At 28.1% G+C, this 27,057-nt stretch overlaps 5 protein-coding genes across 6 annotated transcripts; 2 read left to right on the forward strand and 3 right to left on the reverse strand.

Annotated features, from left to right (window-relative positions):
- The first annotated feature begins 1,109 nt into the window (after window positions 1–1,109).
- Ox (ubiquinol-cytochrome C reductase complex subunit oxen) lies at window positions 1,110–1,827 on the forward strand. The gene is made up of 2 exons (XM_072896573.1): window positions 1,110–1,363; window positions 1,697–1,827. Exons 1-2 carry the CDS (start codon window positions 1,223–1,225, stop codon window positions 1,733–1,735), a joined length of 180 nt encoding a protein of 59 aa, XP_072752674.1. The 5' UTR covers window positions 1,110–1,222; the 3' UTR covers window positions 1,736–1,827.
- A 123-nt stretch (window positions 1,828–1,950) lies between these two features.
- On the reverse strand, window positions 1,951–12,446 carry LOC140668035 (uncharacterized). The gene is made up of 15 exons (XM_072896565.1): window positions 12,294–12,446; window positions 10,612–10,790; window positions 10,211–10,393; window positions 9,874–10,087; window positions 9,368–9,585; window positions 9,112–9,297; window positions 8,760–8,910; window positions 8,071–8,277; window positions 4,659–4,711; window positions 4,168–4,350; window positions 3,720–3,933; window positions 3,347–3,561; window positions 2,643–2,840; window positions 2,319–2,457; window positions 1,951–2,232 (listed from the first exon to the last, which is right to left on the reverse strand). The coding sequence occupies exons 1-15, from the start codon at window positions 12,307–12,309 to the stop codon at window positions 2,084–2,086; spliced, it is 2,505 nt and encodes an 834-aa protein (XP_072752666.1). The 5' UTR covers window positions 12,310–12,446; the 3' UTR covers window positions 1,951–2,083.
- Window positions 12,447–13,928: 1,482 nt separating this feature from the next.
- On the reverse strand, window positions 13,929–15,530 carry LOC140667856 (uncharacterized). The gene is made up of 2 exons (XM_072896146.1): window positions 14,778–15,530; window positions 13,929–14,243 (listed from the first exon to the last, which is right to left on the reverse strand). Exons 1-2 carry the CDS (start codon window positions 15,219–15,221, stop codon window positions 14,112–14,114), a joined length of 576 nt encoding a protein of 191 aa, XP_072752247.1. The 5' UTR covers window positions 15,222–15,530; the 3' UTR covers window positions 13,929–14,111.
- A 945-nt stretch (window positions 15,531–16,475) lies between these two features.
- Window positions 16,476–22,626, reverse strand: Fancm (FA complementation group M). The gene is made up of 13 exons (XM_072896564.1): window positions 22,067–22,626; window positions 21,787–21,954; window positions 21,526–21,698; window positions 21,363–21,452; window positions 21,023–21,247; window positions 20,786–20,939; window positions 20,556–20,671; window positions 20,367–20,486; window positions 20,055–20,220; window positions 19,776–19,930; window positions 19,456–19,705; window positions 16,980–19,300; window positions 16,476–16,864 (listed from the first exon to the last, which is right to left on the reverse strand). The coding sequence occupies exons 1-13, from the start codon at window positions 22,236–22,238 to the stop codon at window positions 16,649–16,651; spliced, it is 4,326 nt and encodes a 1,441-aa protein (XP_072752665.1). The 5' UTR covers window positions 22,239–22,626; the 3' UTR covers window positions 16,476–16,648.
- A 403-nt stretch (window positions 22,627–23,029) lies between these two features.
- Alpha-phers (phenylalanine--tRNA ligase alpha subunit) lies at window positions 23,030–26,402 on the forward strand. 2 transcript variants are annotated; one of them, XM_072896602.1, is made up of 8 exons: window positions 23,030–23,360; window positions 23,669–24,009; window positions 24,103–24,324; window positions 24,449–24,564; window positions 24,636–24,820; window positions 24,905–25,266; window positions 25,343–25,444; window positions 25,624–26,402. In XM_072896602.1, exons 1-8 carry the CDS (start codon window positions 23,220–23,222, stop codon window positions 26,276–26,278), a joined length of 2,124 nt encoding a protein of 707 aa, XP_072752703.1. In that variant the 5' UTR covers window positions 23,030–23,219; the 3' UTR covers window positions 26,279–26,402. The 2 variants fall into 2 exon arrangements, with proteins under 2 accessions (XP_072752703.1, XP_072752704.1); XM_072896603.1 differs by having other exon boundaries at window positions 23,033–23,360; window positions 25,343–25,471; window positions 25,624–25,757.
- The last annotated feature ends 655 nt before the right edge of the window (window positions 26,403–27,057 follow it).

Raw genomic sequence — 27,057 nt, forward strand, 5'->3', positions numbered from 1 at the left:
CGTCTCAGGCGATTTAATTTGTATAATTTAATCTAATAATTTTATGTGTAGAATTTTTTTTAGAATTATTACAACACTCTCAACCGTTTAAAATCTAGTATAAATGCTAAAAAAATCGTCGAAGGACAAAATGAGCAGCGTGAACATATAATGACGTCTCAGTTTGTCCTGATTTTTTTTTCGGGCCATTCTTTTAATAGCCGGTACTATTTATTTAATTTTTTATCAAGAATTCTAGAACGATTAAAATAAAGCCAAAACTTTCAACAATTAATAATAAGTTTCTACGAAGTGAGAGCTTCACACACATTTAAATAGATTTGCATGAAATAAGCGATAATTGCATCAAAAAATTAATTCCGGGAATGATACGTAATAAATTATGTATGTATATATATATATATATATATATATATATATATATATATATATATAGAAATTATGTATATATGTATAAGTTGGTACGTAGACGAACATATGGAAAATAAATTAAATAAATTAAATTAAATTGGCAAATAATAGAAAATTAATAAAAGCAACAGAAAAATGATAAAAAAATCATGCTATGTCTGTTGTATTGCAGACTGTATGTACATGGTATAGACTTATATAAATCTATGCTACATGGTATGTAAATATTATCGAGTACGATGGTATGTGTATGTACGTGTTCGCGCACTTACAATTAGTCAAAATTATTCCTGAGTAATATTAGATATACATACCTTGCGATATTTTGCGTTGCGTTCAATTTCGCTGAATTCACCCACGTAAATGTCAACAAGTTATAAAATATTCACATGCTACAATGTATATAATACAACACACAATTCTTGACGGCTTTTCAATTTTACGCGATCTCTCGTGAGTAGCCATAAATAATTTCAACACTCGCCACAGAACGTCGCTGTTACTTGGATGACAACTTTAGGTAAAAGAATCTTATGCAGGATTCACATTGCATAAGATCCGATATCCAACATACGGTGACTGATGTCCAATAGCAGCCAATAGATAAACTTGTTTTCTAGTAATAAACTAACAATATTTTGGAATCTGAAAACGAAAAATTTTCTAGTGTGAATCTCTCTCTCTCTCTCTCTCTCTTTCTCTCCTGCAGTATAGATGTAAAATCATTTGATCCGCTTGGATCTCATTAGCCTCTGTTTCGATTATCTCGTGCTGTCTTTCAAGCGAAGACGTTATAAACACTAAATCCGAAATGGGTATCGGTGGCACGTTGTACAGTAGAGTTCTTAGACGCACATCTACGTTTACAGCCGTCATTTTAGCTTCCGCCTTCGTTTTCGAAAGGTCATTTGATTTGGCAGCCGAGAAGATTTTCGACACTATTAACAAAGGGGTAAATACACGTTTCTCTGTATTTTATATCTATTTTGCATTTTATTTGAAATTAGTTTGACATTTGAGTGTCATACTTTGAATTTTACGGTTGTGAGATTTATAAATTAAAGTGAGATTAAATATCGTGAAATATTTGATATAACAATACATAATTATATTTCATGTCATTTGTCAATTGGCAAGTAATATTGAATAATGTGTACACTCGGAAAAAATTTATGTTATATTTTTAATTTATTTTAATATATAGAAATAAAAACTAATTCATTTTAACATACATATGTACAAAATGGGATACTGATTGCATAACAGATATTGTCTCTTTTTCCAGAAACTTTGGGATCACATAAAGGACAAATATGAGCAATGAATGAGATATTTTAAAGATAATATGTATTAGCTTTACATTTAACATGCCCTATCTTCAAAGATGTATAAATAAATAACAACTTAGGTGAATTATATACGTTTGATGATGGTGAGTTTTTTTAACAATCTCCATATTATATGTTTCCATTTCTATACTATTACAATATAAGTATAAAATATACTGTTACTTATTTGTTGTTTATTTGAGTACAAAAAATGAACAATCATTACTATAAACACAGATGCATTATAAAAAGTAATATTATATACATAAATGATAATTTTTTTATATACTTTTGAAATATCCTTAAATATTAAAAACAGCCACAGCTGAATATTGAGCTTATTTCTAAATACTTTCAAAGTTGCTCATAGAAGGATCTAAGACACGTCCAGCAAAAATAATCTCATTTTCCTGATTTACTATAACAAAAATAAATGGTCTGTTTGCTATGAAAGCTGGTGCTGTGTTAGCCATGAGTGGTACAATCATGAATTCTGTAATCAGATAAAAATTAATATGAAAATCTATAGGCTTCAATATACATATGTAAAGAAATTTTATAAGTTATGTCGATAATTACGTGTGGCTGCAGCGGCAACAGTTCCTTCTTCGTTGACTTCTATCTTAGCATTTTGAATTATATTTCCTATCCGTAAATGATCATTATATATAATTCCTGTAAAATTTGCTGCCATGCCGAAAATATCTAGTATACCCATCTAAATCAAAATAATATACATTTTTAATTTTTTCTCAAAAACTTCCAATGTGATATAATATATATATTATTTATAACTAACAATAATTATATATTTTTATATATATCACAAAAAACTGTTGATAACTGAAATTAATATAATAGTAACAATAGTAATTCAAATTTAATTAATGTTTTGATACTTACGCGCATCAAAGAGGAACGTAAATTCAATTTGCTTTCGATGTTGAATCGCGGAATAGAAAGTACTAGTTCAGTTTCCTTGAGACTACTCAGCAAAGTTCCGATTGGCACATATGAAAGATCTTTCGACAAGATTTGAAGATACGGATCGTTATCTTCATGAGATGGAAGGAATATCAGCATAGATGTTCTGCCATGATCCTTAAATATCAATTTTATCAGTCAGTTTTTTTGCAGAATATTCTTAAAAACGTCTTGCTATATCTAAACTTTGAAATTTTTTTTTAAATTTAATATATTTCTTTAAAGAGGGAAACCTCGACATAAGATTTAAAAAATCATATAATATATTTTATGTATGCATTGTATTCCATATAATATTACGTATAGAACTTGCATACTTTTTTATTAAATCTTATTTCCTTTAGAAAATAATTATATATTTCTCTAATGATCTATGATTTATTTATAATGACTCATATAGAATATGTTCATGCGAACTAAAGTATCGTATAATTTTCGAATAAACTAATTTCCGTTCAACAAAATATTCAATAATAAATTTTTATACAAATGTAGATACACTTTTAGAAATCTGAAGCACTTTGAATCTATAAGTATGCATAGGATGATTATCTTAGACGAGTTTTCTTTCGCATAAAAGCACCAGGACTTTTTTTATTGATGATGTTAAGATTAGATCTTACCGAGTACGGAATTTCCACGACTTTAGCAGCAAGAGTAGCTATATGAGCGTATCGATACTGAGAAGTGTTCTCCATCATAGGAACACCTTTGCAACCATGTTGAGGAACACGAAAGCACTGTATACGTGTAGCATCCTTATTAAAGGATTTTAACCATCGTCCTTTAAAGTACAAAGTCGAAGTTAAGAGTATCTGGGTATCGGCGGGAAAAGTACCTAGAAATAGTATAAAATGTCAATAAAATATCTTTATGTTAGGACAGTGTATTGATATAGATGTACAATATATATCTAGTTATTCTAATTAAGCAAAATTGAAAAACTTAAAATTCTTTATTTTGGTTTGTCTGTTATTCTCAATAGGATTTAAATACCAGGTTGAATGATCGATTTGATGTTATTTCGTGTACTTTCGCGAACCCAAGTATTAATCGTGTTCGCCGCATCATTTGCATTCCCGAAATTTAGCTGCTGGATGTCAGTTCCATAATAATTACGCAAGGGATCCACACGATCAGGAGATATCGTAAGAGCTGGATTGATCCATAGCCGAGTCGCTCCGTCGATTTCTGTACCATTTAGAGTAACCTGAAATGAATGTAAAATGCTTGAAGAGAAAAGTGAGACAAATTTTCAGTGAAAGAAAAAGATCAGAGATTGAAATCAATATAAATTTCAGTAAATTTTCTACTCTATATGGACAGAATATTTCCTACGTTAATTTTATTCCCTCATCGCGAATAAAGATTACTTCCATATATTCAGCATCGAAATCGTATTGACTTCTTAATGAATTTAAATCAATAACTTTTAGTTCTATACTTTCAAGTTTATGAGAGTTTTCATCGCTTTTTGTCTGATAGTATATTCATCCGGTGGTAATCTTAAAGCCGCAACCAATTCTTGACGTGTTCGACTGCCCGTAACTTCCACCAGACTTGTAAGGGCGATTTTCACACTGGTGGGAGACAGTATTAGATTACCCTCGATGTCCTCGTTTATTCTCTACGAAATTTATGAATATAAACAATATGCTTTCTTTTACATAAAATTATAATTATAATTTTTTCATTATTTAAATTATTTTTTATTCTATATAACGTAATTATTAAAATAAATCGAAGCGTGAATAGGAACAAACATAAAATTGTTGAATTAATAATAGCTTCTCTTATATTTTAAAAATTAACAATTTATAATTCTATTATTATAATTTACTTTTAATATGTAATTCCATTTAAGTCACTCATTTTTTCCGAATTCATGTGAAATATTATTTTCTGTTAGTTATATTTTTCTAAAATGTTCCTTACCTGCAAGAGATCGATATTGAAAAAGCCGTATCGATCTTCGGTACTGGTTGCAGCTGGAACAATTGTAAAAAACATCTTAATAACAAAATGAAAATTTGTATACATGTTATAAAAATGCTTATACAGTTCACATTTTCTATCATCACATTATTGAGTAAAATATACATTTAATAATAATTTTAATTATTATTAAATGTATATTTTACTCAATAATATTTTTATTTTTATTTTTAAATAATATTTTTAATAATAATTTGTTTAATTAGCAATGAAAGCCATAAATGATTAGGTAATCGTGTGTAAATTCCACGGACAGTTTCTGGGTATTCACCGCTTTTGAAAATAATTGTAAATCTAACACATAAATCTAAATTTTATCATCGGTATTAAAATATTAAAGTTATAGACCTGGAATGACTAACAACTATCATGTGACTCTATCTGCGTACTGAGAAGGATTTTCCTCTCGTCTACTAAGTCAAGTGTTTGACAGAATTTTTATCTTTTGTTGAATGAAATAATGACCAAGATACTAAAGGAGGATAACGATAGAGAACTAATCGTGAAGCTCGCCGAGTAACTTTAACAAACGTTGTTCCACTGTATGAGTGATTACGTAATCGTAAAAACGCTGTTCGTTTAGTAATTTTGATTTATGATGAAGTACAAGATAAGGATTGTGTGACGTTGAATGTTGATCCATTATTCTCTCCGTTATTTTCTACATATTATGTCTATCACATTATTTCGCGAACAAACTAAAGTGATAGACATAATGTGTAGAAAAATTCAATGATAATTCCAAAGATGATTATAGTAAACGAAAAAATTGCAGAAAAATTGAAATTTGAAGATAGAAAATGCCAATGAGATTTATGATAAATCCATTGGTGATTGATGCATTAATAAATGTGATAATAAAAATCCAAATTTTAATACACGCACTTAAAGAAACTTTAAAAGGCATCGAAGACATTGTTTTAACAATTCCTTTAAAATACATCGTTTAAATGTCTCTTAGATGTGTACATTATTTATAAATAATTTATAAATAATACCTGTGAAAACACAGCAGAGAATCCACAAGGGCAGTGACATTTTCACAATTCGAAACTCGACGTTACTAGGCACACGCAATACTGTGACATTCGCGTATTAACTGTCGACAAACAGATAAGCACCAATAACGGAAACACGGTGTCTGCGGGTGTTAATAACTAAATTTCCGGCTAGAAGTCATCCCCACTTTACAAACACTGAAGCCTGTTTTATTACATGTGTATTTTTCACCGTGATAAACACTATTACGCTTCAACGCTGCCGTTGCTTGTACATGAGAAAAAGTTACACATGGTGCTCAAGGATGATGTAATCATTCAATTTGAAGAATGATGAGAAAAGGAGATACAAGGAGTATACTCTCCCTCTTGATCGAAAACTTTATTTAGGCACTGATGTAATTTATTACCAGATGAGAGATTTAAGATCTTTATTAAAAACTTTTACAAGATATAGAAGTTGTAAAAAGAAGCAAACAGAAATTAAATATCAGAAAATTATAATTGAACGGAATATGAAATGTCTCATTTTAGACGAGAAAAATGTATTATTATTTATTTTAGACAAAAATGTGAATAATGAGGTCATAAATTTTATTACTATATATATGTTACAATTGTCTTGTTTTGAAACGCGATTGAAAAGTCACGTAATAATATATTGCGCTCTGTTTTATTAAAACATCAACAATATTTTTAAAAACTGTGATAAAAAATTTCATACATTGAAATATAACTAAGAGATATAGAAGTTTATGAGTGAAAATTTGTCTTGGAATTTCCATCAACGTCATCTGGGGACGTCCCATGTCCACTCATATTTTAACATTTGTAGCGATATTGAGATAACTGTCAGTCAAAGTGAATACTAACAATTCATAGAACTATAATAGTCAATAATTAAGATAAGGATATGTGGAATAATGGATTATGATTATAGCAATGACATCGATAATTGTAGCACCAACGTATAATATTATCCATGTAATATCATGCATGATACTAATTGTCATTTACATCTAACAAATATAGAACAGAGAAAACTAACGAAGAGAAAAAAGTATTAACCGATTAATTCTTAAGTAAATAGTTCAGTACAGTAATTAGTTTTACAGTATTAATAATTAGTTAATTGAATTTATTAGATTTGTTAGATTAAGAAAATTTAATTTCATGCTTACCAATATTCTTAAAATGGTACATAATAAAATTGCTGTTGCAAATAATATACATATTTTATTTACAATGATAAAACATAAATAAATGAAGAAACTCTACATTTTTTGCAAATTTGCGAACATATATTAATATTACGAACATATATATTAATAAATTTATAAAATTATCTAAATAATTTCGGCTTGCATACTAGGTTTTGCGTAAAATCTATAATAAATTCACTTAAGTATAAATAAATTATATCTTTGGTACTTTGGCATTCGATGAAGGCACATTTAAATTTGTAAAAGCTTAATATTATATAACGCGGAAACTTAATATTACACTACTGAGAATAGAATAGATTTTATTCGCGATATGTCACATACGTACAATCGTATATTACTATCGCGTATGTCCTATATTTATTATAATTGTATATTATTAATATCTACAGAATATTAAATAACGTTACAATTTAAGAAACTATCCAAAAAGTATCCCATTTTACTATAAAAAGAAAAATATACAAAAGAAATTTTGTTACATTTGCAAAGAATCGAATAAAAATAGTTGTTTAAGTATATGTTTAACGGATTTAAATAAATGGAACTTAAACCGGAAAATCCATTTAGTCACTTTTCACTATATCTATCAAAATATAATTATATACTACAATACAAATATACTAATTATTTTATCCAGCAATTCCTTCTTCTAATCTACTCTTTTTACTTATACAGAGTATTCTTAAATTTTGACCTCAAGTTTTATTTTGAAAAAGCAAAAGAAACAATGTACTAGGTAAAAATGTTATTTTACCTGTATTTTTAAATACAAGTAAACATTTTTATCATTCTATATAAAAGCTTTCACTTCTAAAAAAGAGCTGATTTTCTATATTATCTTTTTTACTTTTTTAAAATAATATGGACTTACGGCTAAACACCCTGTATAACTTAAAAACCAAACCGCTGTTAATAAAAAGAAAACTTAAACATTAATAGTACTTATAACATTTTGATTTTACTTAACATAGCTAAAAGATTAATCAGAGAGTCTACTCGATAAAGAGAAATTTCTACACGAGAGTTAAATCGTACTATTATTATATTGTAACCATTACCATCATAAAAGATACCACCACCTCTTCCCACATATCTCCAATTATTATAAATAAACTTATGATAGTTTACCGGGATTGGCAGTTATTGTTGTTGTGTCTGGACTAAATCGTGATGGAAATTCTTGCTGTATTTTTTCTGTAGTCCCGGATGCATTCAATGGATTCTGCATTATGCCTATGTAAAGAATGGTACCAGTGGTTTCGTCCTCGATGTAAAACACAAATGGCTGATTAGCATGGAATGTTCCTTCTTCTATCTTATTTCCAATTTGTATCTCTGTGAAAGAATGGAGAAAAAGATAAGCGTAACAAACATGAGAGAAAAAGGCTTGTTAAATGTAGATAAGATTCTTTTAACAACATTTTTTACTTGTGATATATTATACGTAATCAAATATAAAATACCTGGAATAAGAAAACTATTATTTAGATATTCAAATAAAATAAGTACAATGCAAACGTGTATATTTGTGTATGTATGTGTATATATATATATTTTTTTTTTTTTCATAAATTTGATTATATTACAGTGATGTAGATGACTAACATCTATATTGATTTTATAAAATAATTTTATTTTATAATTGATAAAATAAATTCTAATAATAAAATTTATTTAGAAAAATACGAAAACATTATACGAACATTATATTTGAACGTTACTTTTACTTACGTTATTTCATATTTTTGAACAAAATTTATTATATATATATATATATATATATATATATAATTTATTATATATAGAAATATATATACCTGTTGCAGCGTAAGCAGTTGTTCCATTTTCATTTACTTCGATTCCAGTTTTATGCATCACGTCAGACACTTGTAAATGTCTGGAAGTCCGTTTTGTTTTCGCTATACCTGTCAACAGCGCAGTGTCATCGAAGATATCGCGAATACCAAGCTGTTATAGAAAAGAAAAAACATAAAATAATCATTCATAATTACAGCTATATCGTAGTGACATATTTCAATAAAAATTTAATATGATGCAAAAAATTTTTATACATAGCAAAAATCATTCAATTAATTTATTTTTGATGCAACCTTATTATAATGTAATGTATAATGTTTTCTTTTTATATAGAACCGTAGAATAAATTACCGCGCGCAAAGTATTTTCCAAATGACTTGTGAATTCGAATTTGAATTTCGGGATCCAAACATTGAGAGGCAATTCCTGCATGGTCCATACGTCTCTCGCCAATGTGAATGAATTAATTTGATTGACAACATGATTCATACCGGTCAACATGTGCGGCAGTACAATATACATGGCAAATTTGGAGCCCTGAAAAATTTGATTTTCTCGTTATTTCTATGATTGCCTATTATGAAAAGTTATACAGACTGTCACATACGTCATACGGAATCCGGAGAATCTTTGCGTCAAGTCTTGATGATTCAGCATAATAAAATCGACCTATAGTATGCATGTATGGTACATTTATGCTCTCGTTGGCGTTAATGTGAAATTTGGAAACGCGAGTATTCTCAGGTGCAAAGTACTTGCGGCGCCAAGCACCTTTGAAGAATAATCCATTCACGATCAGCATTACCGAGTTTTCTAAACCTTTCTCTAAAATATAAAATTAATATTTTATAGACAATAATATTCTGTAGACAGTTGTATAATTTTTAATTAAAATAACAAAGTCTCTTATTTTTGTGCAACTATATTATTTTGCAAATATAATTCAAGTTGTACACTTGTATTATTACATACATATTATATTTGTCCAATTATAAAATATTAATCATAGAAAATTCTTGAATTAAATATGAAGCATTTTATATGTCTCAAAGATTATATCATCAAATTTGGAATATGAAACATTTAGCTAAATCAAGATAGCTTCAAACCTACCATCATCTATCATTTTTTCGATGTGTCCATTCGTAATATTACTGATCCAAGAATTAACTTTAGTCGCAATTGCGTGCGTGTCGGACAAATTGGCGTTGATCACATCAGTATTGTAAAAAGTTTTTACTGTCGCTGCGTAACGTTGTCTGGTCAGCACATTATTATCAATGTAAATACGCGATCCGATATTTAAAGTATACGCAGAAGACGGAGCCTGTCAATAAAAATAGCATACATAATTTTATATACACATATAATGCATTATATATATATTTTATCCATAAAATATCTTTCAAAAAAATATGAGAATATGTTTATATGTTTATAAACTACTTACCTGAAGAGATTTTAAGATATTGTTAAACTTTTCTCGAGTAGCCAACACACTGAGTGGAAGTTGCATGACTTCTGCAAGTTCACGTGCGGTTTGATCTTGAGCTCCTTCATAAAGAAGCACTAATGCTAATTTTATGGATATTGGTGACAGTAATATATTCCCTGCATTCGTCTTGGCCAGATTCTAAAAAAATATGTTACAGACAGATTGCAATATTATAAAGTCAGCAGCAATGTTTAGTCAGGCAAAATAAAAATTTAAAAACTACCTGAAAGAGCTTCAAAGGACATTTAAAATATTCTTCTTTTACATTCTTTTATATTTTTCATCTTATTTCTTAGATATTTAAATTAGACAATTGTCACTAATAAATTTTTAAGAGATAATATGAGTTCAAATACCCTGAACAACATCCAATCGAAGATAGTGAAACGTTCTCCAATATAGGGTACAAAATCTTCGTCATCTTCAGTTTGGGGAGTAATTGGTGAAGACATGTTTGTCGGTGCAAGATCTGGCGTCACGACGCATGTACATTTTTCTATAAAAACTACCATGATCAAGAGGCACAGCAGATATTCTGTAATTAAATTATTCTTTTTATTTATATATCATACATCATCAATAGAAAGAATGTATCAGAATATGTAAGAGTATATATCAGACATATACATAATTATCACAATTTTATTTATAAATTATTTATTCATAAATTATTTTCTCTTTCAATTTAAAGTTTTTTACTTAACAAAACGGTTGAGATAATCACTGTTTCTTTTATATTTCTTATTATGTTTTTATTATCCTTAAAAATAAATAAATTTTGATGTATATCAATGCATATGTAAATAAATAAAATGATAAAGCAAGTTATTATTCTTCAGTAAATTTCGAGCATAACATTTAATAAAATTATATATCTATAAATATACATATATATTTAAAGTTTAATTAAAATACACTTTATGAAAAATTGAAAATTGACTTAAAAGATATAAAAAGAGATAATTAAATACATAACGACATAATTAAATATTTGATATGAAGATTATATTACTTAGTAAATAAATTTATGATATAAAATAAATATATATATATATATACATGGCAATAGAGTCTTATATGAAACAAATAATTATATTTTATGTTGACTTTGACTGAAAAGCTGATTCTAAATTTTTTTCATTAATAATCTCTAATACAAACGTTTGAGTTAATAAAATAATACATTGTTTCCACACATACAAAAATTTATCTATTTAATAATAAATTTCCTGTTTCAAATGTGTTTTGTATAATTCACAATGCATAATTCTAACAACATTTCCGGATAGCATAATTCGATAATAATAATCACACAGATATAATCCGAACGGAAACCTCGAAGAAACCGCATTTTTGTTGGCGGTCAGCAACCTTACTTGACAAACAGGATCTTTAGCTTTTTATAATCTACAAGAAAAAGAAAAACAATTTCGAGAATTTTAACATTGACCTTCAATCCATAATTGCATTGTTTACCTTTGTCGTTTCCCCAAATTTTTTGCAGAGATTAATTCGAAGAAATTCAATTTTTTAATACAGATTCAATAACTAAAATCATTTCATAATAGACTTGGAACATTTTTATTTTTTAATGACATTATATAAAAGAGATGTTTAAATATAATAAATTTAAAATAAGAATATATCAGAATATCTAAGAGTATATATCAGGCATACACATAATTTTATCACAATTTTATTTATAAATTATTCACTCATAAATTATTTTCTCTTTCAATTTAAAGTTTTTTACTTAACAAAACGATTGAGATAATCACGTTTCTATTATATTTCTTATTATGTTTTTATTATTCTTAAAAATAAATAAATTTTGATATATATCAATGCATATTATGTAAATAAATAAAATGATAAAGCAAGTTATTATTTTTCAGTAAATTTTGAGCATAACATTTAATTTATTCGAATTATTAAAAAATATAGTTTTAGTAGTCGTATCTGATGTATATGTTTCGATCTTGTTATTTTATTATTATCTTTAAGATTAAAAAAATTTAGAAAGAAAAATATTATTTACCTAATTTGAACCGCATGATTGATGAATTGCGAACTGTCAGAATTTGTTAGTCTTGTATAGAATTTATGAATTATCGTGATTTTCGTCTTTGACGCTCACAATAGTCGGCCGCGCTCGCGATGTGACTAGTATACGATAAAGATTAAAACCGGTCAGCGCCTGACAGTGTATTATAGAGCTCATGTACGAAGAAGAGTAGTGGTAATGTATGAAGCGGTGTGTGTGCGAAATGATCTCTGGCAGGAGAAGGAAACAGTGGTGAGCATGACTCAAGAGTGAAAAATTTACACGTGCTAAATAGTAAGATCACACTATCGACAACATTTTATATATGTAAAATTTTTACAGAATTGTGTATGGATTGGAGATGACTTTAAAAATTTTATGCCTTTATATCATTAAGATAGATTCTTTTAAAAATATTAACTAAATCAAAAAATTATTATTATAAAAAGATAGTCTCAATATCAAGAGCAGAATATAACTGAATGTACTTTTAAAACTCGAATAAACATTTTTTGTAAATAAAAATAAATGAAAAAAATGTTTATTTATTATAAATTATTGACAGTTTAATTTATTTTATAATATAAATAATTATAATAAAAACTATTATAAATTATTTATATTATAATTTATTATTTAAAAACGCGTGTATTTATTCAATGTTATAAGATTTTTTAATTTTTAAAATTTCTATTTAAAAGATCTTGTTCAAAAGACTTTATATGAAATAAATGTAAAAGATTTTTTGGAACTCCTATTTGATAGATCTTGTTCAAAAGATTTTATTAAAAATAGATGTAAAAAATTGTTTTCTATATTAAAACAAAATATAATTGTAATTAGTATAAAAAATATGATTATCATTGTTTAAAAAAATGTTATAATATCGCTTAAATATTCGCAAAATATAAATTCAAAATATCGAGCTCTAAACTAATTAAACTGTTTAAGAGAACTAATTAAAATGTTTAAATTAGTTAAATTAGTTGTCAATGCATAGATTCCTTAATATTTCCCTTACTTTTTATTATATGTATATATCTAATAACAAGTGATCAAAGTATCTTTGTAAAGGTTATTGATCTATGTCTTTAATATATATATACATATATATATTAAAATATATATATATATATATATTTGGAAATAAAAAGTAAAGAAAGAAACGTATACGTAACGTTAACATAAATTACGATAAATTTATATTTCCTCTGACTTCAGAATTCTTAGAATTTTGCATATCTAACATCTAATAGATGTTTTTTTATAAAATCTAATCATGTGAACGCATGGAAAACAATCGCAGTTTTTAAAATAAAAGTAAATGAAAAATTCCGATAATTGAATATCATACTTTGCAAACGTTATCGAATGCAAAACATAACCCAATAAGCTTTACAAAGATACTCTATCACTTATTATTAGATTAAAACATTTTGCAAACGTCATCAAATGCAAAACACTGGGAATAACACAATGAGAATAACAGAGATTTTTAAATAATACTATCGTTTAATAAAGACAAAGACATAAATCAATAAGCTTTACAAAGATACTCTTGACAGATTGAAACGTTTTATATATCTAGTTAAAGACGCAAGTAATAATATATAATAGATAACATATGCAAAATAATTGAATTATGACAATAACAAAGAGAATGCGAAATGATTGAATTGTGACAATAACAAAGAGAAATATTACGTAGATGTAAAATAATTATTAACAAAACAAAAGAAATTCCGTGCATAAAAATATAACAGCATCACAAGTCTTCGTATTATCAAATTACTTTTTTGTTTATTCTTCTGCCTAATTACTATCTTGTTGAGCATCATCCTCATCGTTTTGCATAAAGTTGAATCGATCAAACGCTTTGGTGATCGACGAAGTGAGGAAGTCCAAGTTTTCTGACGTAATATACTTGTGAGCCAAGTCCTTTATCTATATACAAACAATGAAATAGCTAAATCGAATAATATAAATAACTACTTAAGAGGATAAATAAAAAAGTTTATAAACACAAATAAATATATATTCACCATTTTTTATAAATAACCATATCTGTTCATTCACTAATACATGATTATAATGTATTTTTTATAATTAAAATTCGACAAATATAAATACAATGTAAAGGAATATAAAAATAAACCGATTAAATAATCAAAGATTTGGAAAAACACTAATGAAACAATGCAACGCGTTGTACGACTAATAGCTTCATTATTTTTTTAAATATAAATTTTTAAATATTTCAAAAAAATAACTCTTGCAATGATTGCATGTATGTTAAATAAATATTATATTATCTTAAAAAAATAGCCAAAAATATTATTTGATGGGCTTAACGTTATTATATACATAATATATAATTCTGTTTCAAGTATGGCTCTCAATCCTATATATATATCGTTCTCATTACTATTCATTCCTGAAGCAAATAACTGGCACAGTTGCAAAAATATTTCAATTTACCTCGAGTTTCTCTGGGAAAATGGTTTTGCAGATCGACGTGTATGTGCAAATCAAACTGACAGAAGTAATACCAACGATAAGGGCAATCGACAATTGCAGCACAAATTTGCTAGCGTGACCACCATAGAGAATCAGACTGTCGAAGAAGGGGGTTAAACTAGAAACGATATTTTCGTATGACCATGAGAAAATTTTCGGCACAACCGCCGTGTTTTTTGGGCTAGGTTTGTCCTGGCTTCCCTCCTTGACACGTGAAATTTCGCGAGTGCTCATATTCTTGTATTCCGGATAAGTCGGATAGATAGGCGTTGGAGAATTATTATTTTGCACAGAATCCGTACCATTAACAGTTAATTGCGCGTTTAATATCTTAAAATTTGGTGGTGTCATTGTTCCTGCATATGCAATACTAATCAAAGGCAAAATAACGATAACAAAATGCATTTTTCACTTTGTAAAATAAAGACTTTAAAATGTCAAAGATATCTTGAGGTATCTCTCTGCTTGAAAAGAAGAAATACTTAAAACTTTCAATTATCAATATTACACAGAAATTATAGAATGATTAAATTATAACACAACACTTTTTAATTTTATTTATTAACTTAATTTTATAGAAAAAAATTCTTGCGTTATTATTAGTATAGTAATATCGCTTTTTCAATAATCTCGAAAGGTGAAGTAATTTCGCTCGGCAAGAATTTGGAACTAACGCAAGACCGTTTGCGTCTAGCCCTTATATATCCGTTTCAAATTTTTTCACTATCTTTAGTGATTTAGTGTTTTTTTGTATCTGAAAAAAGACTCAACGCATTCCATAGTTAAGATTCAAAAGAATAACTTTCTAAATATCTGTAATCTTAGGATTATTAGTATCTTAGTGATATATATATATATATATACCAGTATATCTAATATTTTAAGCTAAACATGGTTTGCACAGTAAACGTAAGAGATGTAAAGATAGATAAATAAATATTTTTATAACTTTTGAATTATAATGTCAATTCTTTTACTCAAGTCTATACCATTGAAAATAATCTATGATAAATTTAAAAAAACAAACATTATTGGTAAATCCCTATAATTTCATTATGAGTAAATAAACAGGTGTATCGTAATTACCAGATATTCTTTATATAGGCGAATTCTTTGACCAATTTGGAGACGATTTTCTCTCAGCAAAAATTTCGAAAAAAGTCATAATTTTTTGGAAACTTCAATTTTTGCTATTACATATTTCTATAACTAAACCTTAAATTAAAATTTTAGTAAAGTAGGTCAATCTGAAATTAACTGAAGAATGTAATTGTATTAATTTTTTAACTCCATAAAATTTAGAGTTTAAAAAATCCTTCTTTTTCAATCGCTGTTAACTCGAAAATTATTGATGCCTCAACATTTTCGCTGAGGGAAAATCATCTCCAAATTGATCAGAGAATTTGTCTGCATATCTGACAATTACAATACACCTTGTATATAATGAAACTTAGATAAGAAAATATATTTTCCTATGAAAACTTCGATAAAACGGATATAATTATGCAAATATCTGAAAAATGACGACAATCATAAAAATATCATTAGAGTAAGTAATGAAGGAAAAAACATGGATTTTGGACAAAAAAATCATGCATTTTGCAAAAGAAAGAGACGAGAGATAAACTGTTATTCATAAATCATTGTTATCTGATTATAAAGATAAATCTCTACACGATTTTATTACGAAAACATTACTATATAAAAATAATGATGAATCTTTAACGAGTGTATTTACACGCGCTTTATACATATCTAAAAATAAATTTCTTATTGTGTATAATTATCATTAACGCATCACAGTTTGATTCGATTTTTATTCCTTCTTTTGCTTAATCTTCTTGCACTTGTATGCGCAGTTGCTCAATTTCATCCTCACTACTCTCGGAATGATTTGTCTTTTGCTTTTTAACATGTCTCATCTTATCTGAGCAGTCTCGCCGTCTTCGCCTATTTCGTTTTAATTCTCTTTCAGCTCTTTCCAATATCGACGTATCATTATCGACGAGCATACTTGGCTCAACATCTTCTTTAACGCAAAATGAATCCTGAAATCAAAATTAAATAAATATTTCGTTAATTTACCTTATGTATAAAAATCGGATTGATTATACATGCTAATCTAACATAAATAATAAATTTCCGATATATTAGATAACTTACATAAAGATACGAATCTTGCACTTGTGACAAAGGCTGCGAATAAATCTCTATGTTTAAATCGGGCGACCGTGGTTTTCTGAAATGAAAGGCGCCCGGTTGCTTGACCGGACTCTTAATAGTTTGTAGATAATGTGCCTGCATGTCAACTTGATCTTGCTGATGTTGTGTATAGCTCACGAAATCTGCAAGATCATCATCATCCACAACGTTTTCATCCGAACTGGCGTCAAAGAGCGAATCTACTTCCGCTTCGTCATCTATAAATTCGTTTTTAACATTGTTTCGACGTTTATGTTTGATTTTTTGTGCAATAATTTCATCCATTGAGAATATTTGCTTTGGCGAGTTAGATTTCAAGATACTGTTATTTTTTGTATTATTCATGTGTCTATTAGGTGCTTCAAATAAACTCAAATCAATCTTATCTAAATGTTGGTCCTTATTTCGTTTCAAAGACAATCCTGCACGTCTGTTACTGGTTGGTGTTGACGTATCACGTGGTTTCATATTTTTTGACGTATTATCATAACAGCAATTTTTAGTTTCCGAGTATTTTGTTGTATTATTAAAATAGTTGGTTTTATTTTCCGAATTTTTTGATGTACTAGGCAAAGAATTACTCTTATCTTCCCAGTTTTTTGACATACCGCGAAAATAACAGCTTTCAAGTTCATTAAATTTCTTTACATTATCCTCTGTGATCATGAAGTCCTCATCGGAATCGTTCAGAAAATCGAAATCTTGTTTGACAGTACATGATTTCGCAGTAGAGTTGCAAAAATTTGATAATTTTTTTTCTACTCTTAAACTCGTGTTTTTCTTTTCGATTTTAGTTTCAGTCTCAATATTCACTGAAATCCAGTCAGTACTATTTTCGTTTATTGACTCTTCCTTATGTACAGAAGATTTAGGTGATATTTTTAGATCTTTTTTTTTTCCTATTTCAACAATAGCTTGAGTTATAGATAACAAACTTTCTTCTGCCTTTGAATTACGTTTAGACTCATTTCTACTCGATTCATGTCTAATAAATTCATTTATATCATCACTAAAATCAAAATCTTGTATTTCATCTTCTGCCTTTGAATTACGTTTAGATTCATTTCTACTCGATTCATGTCTAATAAATTCATTTATATCATCACTAAAATCAAAATCTTGTATTTCGTCTTCTACCTTTGAATTACGTTTAGATTCATTTCTACTCGATTCATGTCTAATAAATTCATTTATATCATCACTAAAATCAAAATCTTGTATTTCGTCTTCTGCCTTTGAATTACGTTTAGATTCATTTCTACTCGATTCATGTCTAATAAATTCATTTATATCATCACTAAAATCAAAATCTTGTATTTCATCTACAAAATTTTTTTCGTCTGTAAATTTATTTGTTTGATTAGATTTTGCAGGTCCCATAAATAATAATTGATTTGATTTAGATTTAACATTATCTTTGTTATAAAAAGTGTTAACGATATTTTCATCGGTAATGTTAATTTTTTCTACATTAACATTTGGAGAGTTTAAAGATTCTGTATTTTGTCGTGACATATCTTCATTTTCTAAATTATCTTCAATTGAACTAAATGATAACTCATCTAATATGTTTTCAAATAAACTAGATTCTAAATCTGCTATGTTGTTTGATACTGCTATTTCCATATCAGTCATAACTTTAGTATCATCTTTTGTATTAGATGCAAAATCTTTGAGATTACTTGAATTTATTTCAATATCTCTAATTTGTTGGTCTAGATACGAAATTGTTGTTTTATTTGAATCAGAACTTTCATCAAGTATATCTTCAAATCTTATTTCATTGTTATCAATATTCTCATTTCGGATAGTACACCAAAAGTTATTATCATCGATATCAATGCAATCATTATTATTATAAATATTTTCATCTTCATTATTTTTACTTTGTGTTAATATATCATTTTCACAACCTTTACATTCTATTGCTGAAATATCTTTAAATTTCATAAAGAAACAATCAATAACTTTTATGTCAGGCAATACAAAATTGAACAAATCTTTAGCTGGCTTTGATATAGGAATATAAGTTGTATCCATTTTATGTACAGTCTTGGAAGATATTTCTTCCTCTGATCTCTTTACTGCACATAATGTCAGAAAATCGACTCCCACATTATCATCAGATAACAATTTGACATTGTTAGGATTTATATTTTGCAGATTATTATATTGCATTATTGACTGAGTAAGAATATTATTCTCAGTCTGTTCATTGCATTTACTATTGGTAAGAAACTTCATCATTGATGATTTATTTATATCTTTTTTTATAGATGAGGCTGTGTGAAATTAATGTAATGAAATAAACATTTATTTTTTATAAGAAAAATATTATACTATATTATACAATTCTACTAGTCTTATAGCAATGTAACTAATAGACTCTAAAGAATGAATAAAATTAATTAATTAAATTAATCGTAAAAGAACTCACTTTCTTTCTGTTTTGTAGTAGATGTTTCATTCTTCTTATTGATTTCTTTTTTCTCATTTCCCTTTTTTTTCCTTTTACCCTTTACATTTGGTGTCTTTGGTGGTGCAATAATATGCATCTTGTAACATTCGGGAGTAAATTGACTTGGTATCATCCTAGGATTATTTTCATATAAGGAAGAAAATATGTTGCTTGTGTTTAATATTTTATTATTTAAGGAATCTCTTTTAAAAAGTGTGGCCTTCAAATTCTGCAAAGTATTTAGTTACATTAGAATGCATATATAAAAATATAAAAACATATATAACATTTTCAATTACCTCGTGTTCCTTTCCATCTGTAACAAGAATAATTATATGACCATCTCGTTTACGTCCCGTTCTACCCATTCTTTGAACTAGTCTTATTGGAGAATGTTGCGATACATCAAAACATATTATGAGGTCTACTTCCCCTACATCTAATCCTTCCTCGCCTGCATCACACATTACGAAAAAATTAATATATATCAAGATAAAACCCATGAAGATTTATAAATATGATAGAATAACTAATATCATTATTTTATTTATTATTGCAATAATTATATTTTTACTCACCTATACTTGTTGAAATCAGTACATTGACACGATTGCTTCGAAAATCCTCCAATGCTTTTATTTGTTGCTTCTGTTTCTGACTAGCTTGACCAACAAACATCTGTGGCCTGATTATTGGTTTCGATTTCAAGAGTAAAATATAGACTTCATTGACTATGTCTCTGTACTAAATTTGTAGAGTAATATGTTAAACTTTTGGAATATTAAATACTCTATATATGCGCATTTGCTTTTATTGTAATTTCCAATTATTAAATAAGAGAGAAATGTTATATTGTTATATAAAAGAAATGAAAGAATTGATATACAAACTTCAACAAAAACTATAGCTCTTGTATCTTGTCGATCACCATTATTGCATTTAAAATGATGCTCAAGCAATTCTTTTAATTTGTGAAACTTATTATGTCCAAATACAAGATTTGCTGGTATCTAAAACAATATATTTTTATAAATAATGTTTTATAAAGTTTTATTATATTATGAGGAAATTTTACAAACCTCAGGTACATGTCCATTAGGAAGTATTTCTGGGAACGGTCCAAGATAAGATTCTATATCATGAAGTAAACCTTGCAAATGATTCTCGTTGTGCATCCAAAACTTATCAGAATGAGCTAAAAAAATAAAAATTTTTTAATCTATGTTGATAAATTTTTCAATAAATATAATTGTACAATGTCTTACAGAATTAATTATAATAGTTTATAGATTACATGTAAATGACATACTTTCAAAAAATTTACAAAAGGCACGCAATCCATGTCTGATCATAAGTTCATAAGCATGATACATAGTGAACAATATATTCAATGTCTTCATAATTTGTCCATAATTTCCAGATTTATCTGTTTTTTCTTTGAATTCTTTTAATAAATGGAATATCTGAAAAATAAAGTTAATACTCAAAAATCTATATATAATAAAATATAAAATTATTATAATTTCTATAAACTAAATTCAATTACCCTTCCTTTAGATATATTTGCAGTTTGAGCTCGTAATATATTACATTGCATAAGAAACTTAACATGGCGGTCCATAATAACAATATATCTATCTTTAAATGTAGCTAATTCATGGCTAAGCGGTACCAAAATAACATCTACTTTCCTTTTATTAACATATGGCATTATATCGATTGACGTCTCGTCTCGTAACTCCAGATGAGAAATACGTAAATTTTGTATTATCTACAACAAAACACATAGAACAATAAAGAATAATTGGAGTAATAAAATAATTACTTTTTTAGAATCAATTTCTAATGAAAATAAACATCTATATACAGCATAGAATTTTACTTACTTCATGAACATTATCTATTTTATTTCCAGGTGTAGCAGAAAGCGCTAATATCCTAAAATACTGATTTTGTGTGTATAATATTCTAATACACTAAAAATGATACATCTTATCAGTTTATTATAGATATAATAACTTGCAATTCAGACATTTCATGTTTCTTTACCTCACAATATGAATGTTTGCCTAAAGCTTTATGAGCTTCATCTACAACAACACATTTGACTAAATGACTGGGAACAATTGCTTTCTCCAGATCATTATGAAATACTTGTGGAGTGGCAAATATTATTCTCTTTTTACTCCAAGCTATTACACGACTCTTTTGAGTAACTGCACCTGTAAGTTAAATGATACATTTATAGTATAAATATAAAATATATATTATTTAAAGCACCTATTTAAAATGATAATAAAATATTAAAACCTGTCAGTTCTATCATATCAATACTTGGAATCCCCATTACTTCATAACATGCATCAATTTGTTGAGCAACAAGAGGTTTTGTTGGTGCTAAAAACACAATCTTTCCAAATGGATACCATCTCCAGAAATTGTACATCACAACAGCAGCGATAAAAGTCTTTCCCAAACCTGCAATAAAATCAAAAATAAAAATGTTACATAAATAATAACACATTACTATAAATATATTGCAGTTGCATATAATTAATTCATATTAATTATAAATGATTTTTTTTCTTACCAGTAGGTAAACAAACCAAAGTATTCTGATATAAAGCTGATTTAACTATGTTATACTGATACTCGCGGACTGGATAATTTTCCGGATATATCCAAATATTTCCAGCTGATGAACTAAATCCCTTGGTCTCTGGATCGTTTGAAATTTCAATATTTTGTGACGACAACTCCATTTTGGCAGGACTTTGTACAATCTTTGTAAAGGCACAAAACTGATAAATTGGCAGTAATAACTTTTCAACATAATCGATATCAATTTAAAAAACAATATTTTTATTTGAGAGAGTCGTGATATGACATCGTATATGTTGCGTTCTCAAGTCTCAAGATTTGTAAGAATACACAAATTACAAGTATGTGTGTGTACATGTGGATATCACTTCACAAAATACCTTGAGATTATTTTTTACTATTATTAATAAAAAATTACAAAGATACATATATAGATAAATTTAATTCAATCTTTCGACAGATTTTTCTATGAAAAATAAAAAATTTGAATAAACTTATCTCTCAATTTTCGTGTTCAAACATAGATTTTGCGAAGCGACCTCTCTATTATTCTCGATTCTCGATAAAGCTCGAGCATTAAATATTATTCATACTAGAACGTGCACTAGCATCGAAACATTTCAATTTGTTTAACCAATCAGGATAAAGATTTCTTCATCTTGATTGGATGCTTTCTCTCTCTCTCTCTTTCTCTCTCTCTCTCTCTCTCTCTCTCTCTCTTTCCATTTAACCATTATTAATTAAATATTATAAAAATCAACAAGAAAATTAACGATATAATTGTTTAATATAGTAAAAATATTGTTGTTAATTATTCTACAACCTAATCAATAAAGTTAAGTTTGTTAGATTTTGAAGTTAATCAAAGTCGACTTGTATCACTAAATAGGTATCATCCAATCAAAGGCTTCGAACATTTGTAACGCCAAGTAAAGTGTACTGAAAATGGGACCTTTCATTCCTTCTAATTACTTTCATACCTCTATACCTCTGTTCTTTGACAAATTGTCGGTGTGTAATACACAGTCCGTATAACAGATTTATCGAAGTATCTATTAATGTCGAATTTATACCACGTGGTTTTCGCCGGTTACGATAAATTATATTACAATTTGATTAGACAACATATTAATTGATACAAGATGGCAAAACAGCTGACAGACAAAATTTTAGAATATCTAGACAGCCATGATGAAACGAATTCATTGAATTTAGCGGACAAATTTCAAGAGGATCATCAAAAGATCATAGGAGCTATCAAGAGCCTTGAAACAATCGACAACGTAAGATTTATTTTAATAATAGAAATCACTCGTTAATTGTTATGCGCGTACTATTTGAACTTGTATCTTCAATTATTTATATTTAGACATTCGACATAAAATCCATATAAGCTCATTAATTAATTAAATATGTTTGCAATCCATAGAATTATTAAATTAGTATATAGATATTTAAAATTATTTTATTTATTAAATTAAATTGTTTTTATTAAATGGTTTCTATTCTATTAAACTGGCATTAATGTACAAAGCTTAATTTACTTATATTGTGATTATTTGATTACTTAAATATAACTCCTTTTTGATAGTTGATCACAGTTAAACCAATCTCTAAAAAGAAATGGGAGCTGACAGCTGAAGGACAACATATAACAGAACATGGCAGTCACGAAGCAGTCGTTTACAATGCTGTTCCTAATAACGGAATATCTCAAGCAGAGCTTATGAAATCTGTTCCTTATGCCAAAGTAGGTTTTTCCAAAGCAATGGTTGCTGGATGGATCGAGCTTGATAAAACTGGAGGCATTCCTATTGTACGCAAAAAAGTTCCATCTATTGTAGATACCATACAAATACATTTAAAGGATATTGCAAATATCCCAGAGAATGTTAAAACTGAGTATAAAAAGAGAAAACTTTTGCAAGATATGTAAGTAGCAACAAACGGTGCACAAATTAAAAAAAATATATATATATAAAATATAATGAAATATTTCATAATTTTTTCTTTCACAAATAATAGAGTAACTAAAATTATGCACCTGGAAAAAGGGCCAAACTTTTCTACGAAAATAGAAAAATTAGAAGCAGATTTAACATCAGATTTATTAGTAAATGGTACTTGGAAAAATAAAAATTTCAAACCGTACAATTTTGACGCGCTCGGTGCAGCGCTTCAAGTTGGGCATTTGCATCCATTGTTAAAAGTTCGTCAAGAATTCAGAAAAATTTTTCTGGAAATGGGGTAAGTAACATCAAACTACTTTATCAAGAATAACATTATGTTTTGAGCTTTAACTTTATATTATATATTTTAATATTACATAAAATTAGTGATTGTTGTGTCATAAAACATATTTTTGTTTTAGCTTTACAGAGATGCCGACAAATAATTATGTAGAAAGTTCTTTCTGGAATTTTGATGCTTTGTTCCAGCCGCAGCAACATCCTGCTCGTGATGCACATGATACCTTTTTTGTCTCTGGTATCTTATCACAACATAATATGAAATAATATTCTTGAAAATATAAATACAAAATTAGTTACATATTTTAGAACCACGTATTACTACAAAATTCCCCATGGATTATCTCGAACGTGTGAAAACTGTTCATAGCAAAGGAGGATATGGATCTCAAGGTTATGGATATGATTGGAAATTGGAAGAGGCGCAGAAAAATTTGCTGCGCACTCACACAACAGCTGTTACTGCACGGATGTTATATAAACTTATGCAGGAGGTATACATAAACGAGCAGAGAGAGACACAAATATATCAATTGCTTCTCTAAGAACCATGAATCACAAAGAAAAATATTTTGCAGGGAGAGTTTAAGCCAGTGAAATACTTCAGTATTGATAGAGTATTTCGCAATGAGACTTTAGATGCAACGCATCTTGCAGAGTTTCATCAAATTGAAGGTGTTGTTGCAAATTATGGGCTTTCACTCGGTGATCTTATTGGTACTTTATATGAATTTTTCAAAAAGCTTGGCATCACTCAGCTTCAATTCAAGCCTGCATATAATCCGTATACTGAACCAAGTATGGAAATATTCTGTTTTCACAATGGCTTGGAGAAATGGATAGAGATTGGTAACAGTGGCATGTTTAGGCCTGAATTGTTATTGCCACTGAATTTACCCCCTGATGTAAATGTTCTCGGATGGGGTTTGTCATTAGAAAGGTATGAAAATAAATATAATTTACATGTAATTCTGTGATTCAATATAAAAATATAACATATTTTATTTTTAAATTAGACCAACAATGATTAAATATGGTTTGAACAATATACGTGATCTTGTTGGACCAAAGGTGGACATGGAAATGGTTCACAACAATCCCATATGTCGATTAGAGAAGTAAATATCATTCTAAGAATTATTAAGGTATTTATGTTAGAACTTATTTTTTTTTTGTGTGGATGTAAATTAGGTAAATTATTTAAAAATTAAATTTTATATATAAAAAAATATTAAATTTTAATAAAAGCAATTGTTGTAAAATACTTGAGTATTAAATGTATTGTTTTTGTTTGCAGAACCAGTCGTCACATGATGCGTTTACAACGGGAAACGCAAGAAAAAAAGTCAATTAAAGCCACTCAGTTAAATCAAGAAGAAACAAATATTAAGCAAGCGGCAAAATATCCCTCAGAAAAACCAAAGTTTTCTGATCAACAATTTGTTATTTTTTGCGATCCGAATTATCCAATTTATTTCATCGAGCCTTTATTACGACTCGTAAAACCATATTTGAATATTTCCGTGTCAACATATGTTCATTCTACAGTGACGAATTTTCCTAACGAGCTTGCTGGATTCTGTTCAGATTTTTCAAACATGAACGTACACGCAAATATGTCTTTAATTTTGATTTGGAAAACTATCGGAATTGATCCTATTGTGGTATTACCAGGGATGCGTAGAATTCAAGGGATAGTAAATGTGGCAAGATATTTAAATCGTTTAATTGAACTGAGCAATGTAAATGTATTAAAATATGAAGGAGATGGGCCACTTTACGCGAATAAGATAGATACTTATTTAGATAAAATACATTGCATTTTGCATGGTATCACAAATACCATGTCACAGAAAATTCATAAGAAATCACGTTATGTGATGGGTGAGGATATCTCTGTAGTTGATCTTATCCTCGAATCCATTGACAAGTATAAAATAAGAACGAACTAATTTATTAAAATTATTTATTTTGTGGATAAAAATAAATTTTGACAATTACAAAAAAAAATATATATATATATATATAGTACACCATTGCATATGCACTATATATATGAAATATGAAATTTTAAAAGTATTTTCTCTCTTCTCCTTTCCTTTAAAAAGGAGGCAAGCTTGAATGGTTCTCGGGCTTTTCCTTAGGGCGCGTTTGGGGAGACACTTAGCTAATAGTGTCATTTTATCTTTGTTATTCTTTAAAAATAGAACGACGCTGTTAGCGCTAATAGCATCTCCCCGAACGCGCTCTTAATAAAATATAAAATTTGTTATAAAATATTGCCAATAACGTGTGAACAAACATTGCGTCAGAATTTTGTCCCGAAGCTAGTAGTAGGTTGGCTTTATGGTGGCAATTTAAGCTTGATTTCTAATAAGTTCAACGCCGACCGCCGCAGCAGCGGATTCGTTCGTAGTTTTATATTCGATCCACATTGAACGACGCATCTCTGCGATTCGTTCACGGAAATCATTTGGAAGCGTCACGGTCGCGCATTATCATCGCGTGTACCGTTCGAAGAGTGTAAGTGACACGCAATGTGAGGATTGGTTTGTGTTACGGCGTATCGGATTGTTAAAGAAACAAAATAAAAAAAAAAAAAAAAAAAAAAAAAAAGAAAGAAACATTAGAAAAAGTGAGAGAACCAGAGCGCTCGGATCTATGCACAATTGCGTGTCGCCGTATGAGCATCTCCCGGAGTCCCACGAGAGCTAACACGTTGAAGGTGAAC

Source organism: Anoplolepis gracilipes, chromosome 7, assembly GCF_047496725.1.
Source record: "Anoplolepis gracilipes chromosome 7, ASM4749672v1, whole genome shotgun sequence".
Lineage (NCBI taxonomy): Eukaryota > Metazoa > Arthropoda > Insecta > Hymenoptera > Formicidae > Anoplolepis > Anoplolepis gracilipes.